Source organism: Mastomys coucha, unplaced genomic scaffold (genome assembly GCF_008632895.1).
Source record: "Mastomys coucha isolate ucsf_1 unplaced genomic scaffold, UCSF_Mcou_1 pScaffold14, whole genome shotgun sequence".
Lineage (NCBI taxonomy): Eukaryota > Metazoa > Chordata > Mammalia > Rodentia > Muridae > Mastomys > Mastomys coucha.
Window position 1 is genome coordinate 130,764,403 of NW_022196896.1, and position 6,600 is coordinate 130,771,002.

General features: G+C 47.7%; 1 protein-coding gene across 1 annotated transcript in view; it reads right to left on the minus strand.

Moving 5' to 3' along the window:
- Ndufv2 (NADH:ubiquinone oxidoreductase core subunit V2) overlaps window positions 1–3,185 on the minus strand; it is a 20,489-nt gene extending 17,304 nt beyond the window's left edge. Inside the window, exon 1 of the mRNA XM_031368617.1 lies at window positions 2,997–3,185. Coding sequence (XP_031224477.1) covers window positions 2,997–3,047 — 51 coding nt within the window. The 5' untranslated portion in view covers window positions 3,048–3,185. The remainder of the gene's footprint in view (window positions 1–2,996) is intronic.
- Window positions 3,186–6,600: the final 3,415 nt, after the last annotated feature.

The following is a 6,600-nucleotide window of genomic DNA, read 5'->3' on the forward strand; positions in this document are numbered from 1 at the left end:
CTAAAAAGTAAAATTTCTTTTGGGATTTTACAAAGTTAGGTTTGAGCATCTCTAATGTAACAGGCCAGTTAGGACTGCACAGAGAAACCCTGTCTCAAACAAACCAAAAATCTTTCATGTAACACCAAACTTAAGAGGTATGCTAAGAGGACTGCCAGAGTTTAAAGCCAGCTTGGGCTACACAAGTAAGAACATTTAAGACCCTGTTCTACAAACAAAGAAACCAAAATAAATAAATATTAAAAAATTAAAAAGCAGCCGGGCGGTGGTGGCGCACGCCTTTAATCCCAGCACTTGGGAGGCAGAAGCAGGCGGATTTCTGAGTTCGAGGCCAGCCTGGTCTCCAGAGTGAGTTCCAGGACAGCCAGGGCTATACAGAGAAACCCTGTCTCGAAAAAACCCCAAAAAAAAAAAAAAAAAAAAAAAAAAAAAATTAAAAAGCAATCTTAAATGGCTTGACTTAGCCAAGGAAGTGGATAATCTGAGGCATGGGCAAACGGGAAATCCTAGGAAAGTAAATACCAAGATGGAGACAGACACTACTCAGACTTCTGGCTGACCCTGTGTGATGAGGGATTCTAAGCAGCCCAGCTAAAATACAACCAATATTTGGTCTACCACTTAGAACATTGGGGATGGATATTCTTTAAAGAAGTAAGTTAGACTGTATTGTCTATGTAACTTACGCATTCAGAATGTCCAGGATACAATTCAAAATTGTTCCTTGTGGAGAGCATGCTGGGGTGACAGCACAAACCCACCATCATAGGGGAACATTTTAAAACTGAGGGCAGAGGCCTGGGTGTGCAGGTGGATCTCAGTAACCCACCATCATAGGGAAACATTTTAAAACTGAAGGCAGAGGCCTGGGCATGCAGGTGGATCTCAGTAACCCACGATCATAGGGAAACATTTTAAAACTGAAGGCAGAGGCCTGGGTGTGCAGGTGGATCTCAGTAACCCACCATCATAGGGAAACATTTTAAAACTGAGGGCAGAGGCCTGGGCGTGCAGGTGGATCTCAGTAACCCACCATCATGGGGAAACATTTTAAAACTGAAGGCAGAGGCCTGGGAGTGCAGGTGGATCTCCGTGAGTTTGAGGCCAGGCTGGTCTTTCTTCCAGGCCAGCCAAGGCTGCATAAAGAAATTCTATCTCAAAATAACAACACACACAAAACCAAACCCTGCTTCTCAATTACATCTCTTGCTACCCTTTGCCTCAAAAACAAAAGAAAAAGAAGACATCTCTGGGAACCTTTTTGCCCCTACTTCTTAGTAGTCTCCTCCTCAACTGGATGAATCACAGAGCCTCTCTTACCTATGTAAGCTTCCAGTTTCTGACTCCAACCGGACCTAGTCCACCCCAACTCCTACAACAGTCATCTACTCCAAGCAGAACCTTTCACTGGCTCTTTACTGTCCTACACTACCATGGGTACCTTGTTTGTTGTAAGGGCCGGGGATTAGAGTTGGGGATGTTTTACAGACAGGAGTTTATATAGACCAGGTTGACCTCAAACTCATTATACAGATAATGACAACAGACATTCTGAATTTCCTGCCTCTAACTCCTGAATGCTAAGATATCAGATGTGACCAACCATACTCATATGAACCTTATTAATGTTCTTATATGAAATAACCCCACAAATAAACGGCAATTCTGTTTCTAATTTGTAGTGATGAAAACACTGCACCCCTCTCTAAAATAAGATATAAATTCACCTATTAAATACGCAGCAAAGGGCCATCAAACATCACCCATCATTACTATACTCCAGCAGGGCTTGGAAGCTCACACCTGTAATCTCAGCACTCAGGAAGCAAGGCAAGAGGACCAACAAATATTCAAGGCCAACATGGCACACTCAGAAGGCTCCAGGCCAGCCAGGGCTGCATGGTGAGATCTAGTTTCAAAAGGAAAAAAAAAAAGTACTATAATCCAATCCACACTGTTACCTGGACCTGGAAGTACATTAAGGCTTCAAATAAGTAAGGACAGACTCAATATTCCCATTTCACAGCTGAAGAAACAGAAGTCTTAACTACTCTAGGTCATGCCACATAACTAGGTCACCTGGAATGCCTAAGTCTAGGCCCGAATGGACTGTATACTAATATATATGTTGTGTTTTTTTTTTGAGAACTCAGTTTTTGTTTTATTGTTGGGAAAATAAAATCCAGCCAAACAAATAAGGCTTCTTTTTTCCCCTGTAATTGCCATGTAGCTAATTTCAATAGCCATTATTTACTGTGTGCCCATGCACTCTACCGACACAAGTCCTGCTCCTGAAGGTCAGACCACAACTAGTCCTCACACCTGGAGGCCAGCGCCTTTCCACTCTGAGCTACCTCGCAGGCCCTGGAATCTGCATTTCAGGTTCGCTTCAGCGTTTCAACTTCAATTCGTTTGCCAATCTGAGATGCGCCTGACACTCAAATGGCCATAAAACTCCGACTCTCTGGTCAGTGCACTTACTCGTGCTACTATTCTTTCACGGTTAATTCCTACGGTTTTCTGCCGAGCATTTCCTAAAATGAATGAGCAACAAACGCTGGTCACCTTTATCGGGTCCTGAAGGAACTCCGCAAGCCTTCACCAAGCATTATCAGCGCTTTCTCCAGCATTCTCTTAAATCTGCTGCAGCGCTGCCACTAAGCCTGACACACGAGAAGCCCCTCTCTTCGCTGCTGGGACCCTGGAAGCAGCGGGTCGCCAGGGCCCAACTAGGTTCCGCGCCAGGACCAGTGACACCCGCCTTCCTGACCTTGACTAAGTCAGGGGTGACTTTCCCAGCCCGGTGCGGGCGGCCCGCCACCCGCCGCCACCGCAGTTGCGGAGCATCCCGGAGGCACGGAGGACGAAGGCCGCGGCGTTCCGCGCCGCCATCTGACCCGTCCAGCGCCCTGGGGTCTCCCAGTACTAAAGCTAAGAGAGGCACGAAGAGCGGGAGACTGTGGCGATAGTGCCCGGGTTCACCCCGAGCCTCTTACCCACTGAGCAGTGAGGCCGGTCGCCCTGGCTCGCAGCGCCAAGGAGAACATGGCGGGGGTACGCGGTTCTCCGACCCCGGCCGCTCTAGGCTGACTGGGAACGAACGAGCCCGGAGGCCCGGCGCGCGCGTACCCGAGCCCGGGACGCACGGCGCACGCGCGCTCACGAGCCCAGGACGCACGGCGCACGCGCGTTCACGAGCCTGGGCCCCGGCGTCCGGAAATGGACGAGACTCCCGACGCGGGGGCGCGCGAGGGCTGCTGGGACCGGTGGGCGGGCCCGAAACAACCCAGTCCCTAAAAGGCCGGACCGGCTCGGCGAGCTGAGTCGCCGACCCGAGGACGAAGCGCGTCCCCTGGAGGCTCTTGTGTTTGTTGTGTCAAACACCTCCAGTGGTATTGCAGTTACTTCTTTCAGAGTCCCTTTGGTTGAGTCTTCTCTGACACACGATCCCACTAAAAGGGCTGCCACGTAGTGGTCCTGGACTGCAAGTGTCTTGGCTCCCAGGCCGTCGCTTTAGAGTCTGTAAAGGGATAGGCTAGCTGGAATTGACTTCGGAATGCCAGTGAGTGGGAGGTAGAAGTGATGACTGTGGATGCTGCGCGGTAGACGAACAAATATTCTTTGTGCTTGTGAATGCTCTAGACATTTTCCATAATGAAACTGGTGGAGGGAGGAACCCACTGTCTTCTTGGTGTTTGTTTGGTCTCTGGAAATTCCTAGCAGCTATAGTACATATCGTGCTGTTTCCAGCTGTCGGTATTTTACAGTTTTTGTGTGATCCTCCTCAACCTTCAGACAAGCGCATACCTTGGGATTGTAAATTATTCTTGACTCTTCCTTTGACTATTTTTTGTGTGTGTTCTTCCATATCCACCCCTTTCCTTTTGCTATGTATAGTTTGAAGTTGTGAATAGTTTCTGGGATCTTAACAACTGTATGAAGATTCTGAAAGGTTATCCCTCATGAGTTTTTAAAACAAACAACCTAAGATAATCCTTTACAACCTGTGTGGATCATATCCTACAAATTATTCGACTGTCTCCAGTATTAGTTTGCCACTTCTAAATTTGCTTTAGTACTTCTCTGAGGGACTGAAAAGATACTGAAAAAGAAAAGATAATCCAGGTCCCAATACTGATTTATCTTATTGTGTGTATACACCCAAACATATTGTCATCATCATTAACAGCTGTAATACTTTGGCCTTTTCAGAGTCTCATGTAGCCCAAGCTGGTCTCAAGCTCACTATAAGTAAAGCTAGTCTTGAACTCATGCCCCTCATGCCACCACCTTTCAAGCATCACCACCAAACCCAGTTCCCCTGACACTGATACACATGATTCTTATACAACTAAAATCAGATCATGTTATAAATTAAACCAAAGGAATACATGGATGGACGTTACTAATACTGTATGGATTCTTCAATGTGGCTTCATTGTAGGCTAGATTAGTCATGGAGGTACCTCAACGATATACCTGCCTCCCTTCCACTGTATCTGCCACTTGATTAAAACCTCCATTGGAAAAGAGTTTCCCATTTTCTTTGATTCAGTATCTTAAACTATACTTAGCAGATGAAAGGCAGTCAATAAATCTTTTAGCTGAATGAAAATCTTTGTATAATGCAAATAGTTTGCCTACCCAGTCTCTTGCTGGACTATGATAATCATGTGTGTATCATTGTGATGGTTTGTATATGCTCGGTCCAGGAAGTGGCACTATAGAAGGTGTGGTCTTTTTGGAGTAGATGTGTCACTGTGGGCATGGGCTTTAAGACCCCATCTCACCAGCCCTAAATAAATCTTTAAAAAAAAATTGGGGGGGGGGCTGGTGAGATGGCTCAGCGGGTAAGAGCACTCACTGCTCTTCTGAAGGTCCTGAGTTCAGATCCCAGCAACCACATCGTGGTTCACAACCATCCGTGATGAGATCTGATGCCCTCTTCTGGTGAGTCTGAACACAGCTACAGTGTTTTACACAGGAGCAAGCAGGGCTGGAGCGAGCCGCCATTTGTACAGCTACAGTGTACTCATACACATAAAATAAATAAATAAATCTTTTAAAAAAAAATTGGGGCTGGCTTACAGGTTTAGAGGTTCAGTCCATTATCATCAAGGCATCCAGGCAGGCATGGTGCAGGAGGAGCTGAGAATTCCTCATTACCATCTGAAGGCCACTAGAAGACTGGCTTTCAGGTAGATAGGATGAGGGTCTTAAACCCATGCCCACAATGACACACTTCCTCTGACAAGGCCACACCTCTTAATAGTGCCACTCCCTGGGCCCAGCATATTCTAACCACCACACCAGCTTATTAGGAGACGGCCACGGCCCTGTGAACCAGGAGTAGAGTTCGAGAAGGCTAGGGATGAAAGCAGGATAGGATGATGGAGCCACCTAGGCAGAGGAGACCCCAGCTGTTTGCTTCTGAACACACACACACACACACACACACACACACTCACTCACTGCTTGGCCAGTGGCAGGGATGGAGACCCAGACACCAATCAGACCATTTGTATACCTTTGAGCCCAAAAGAGGAGATCCAGGCTTTTATATCTTCTGCATGAAGGATGCTTCTTCTCTGCTTTTCACCAAGTCCGCGCCTTAGGGGCAGCATCCCTGGTGTCCACAAAGCTCTTGTTATCTAACTCAGCCCTCCCAGTGCCCAGATCCTCTTACTTATTCTTCAGCCTGGTGCTGTTCTGTCCCTTTCTGTCCTGGGACTCCAACGCTCCAAGGTGTTGTTACCCTGTCCCTGCAGGAGGACGGACTGCTCTCGTGTGACACAAGTCTACTCCTACAGATAGGGAGCCCATGACAGACCAAAGTATGAATACCATCCAAATCCAACTTGGTGAGCCAATGAACTTTAATGGGGTTGCATTCAGGAGTATGGACGAGGGTCACCTACAGGAGCAGATGTGACTCACAGACAGCTGCATCGTCACAAGCCAAGCTGCTTAGACCAGCTGCCTAGAAGAAGCAGAGACCATCTGAACCCCTGGAAGAGGTTCAGAGCAACCGAGTCACTTTGCAGAGACACTTCCAGCCTGTTGCACTGTGTCAGGCTGCGCAGTGTGATCCGGGTTCTCAGCTTTGCGCAGTGTGATCCGGGTTCTCAGCTTTGATGGGCTGTCTTCTATACTGGGGTAGATTTGGGTGAGTTTTGTATTGCTTTCACACCATAACTTCGAAAGGCTGCAAACTGAAGAAACCTTGCAGGTCTGGAATTGTAATGTGAGGGCTGCCTCTTTCACCACAAAGAAACGGAAGACTGGACTGGCTCAGGCCTCCCCCATGAAGGGGAAGCAGCGCCCCCTGGTGGAGGAGAAGAGCTCAGGAGATTTTAATCTTGCATGTTTTAACCCCAGGTCTTTTGCTATCCCTGAAGGGTAATACTATACCCCCCTCAATTTGCATCTCCAAAGCAGATGGGATATAGCTCTATTAAGTCAAAAGACGGTTTACGTGGGTGTGTGGCTGTGTACACGTCACAACAGCTATAGTTCCATGCGTGTGCAGGTCCTCTCTTTCCCTCCCTCCCTCTCCCTCTCCCTCCCTCCCTACCCCCTTCCTCTACCTCCCTCCCTCCC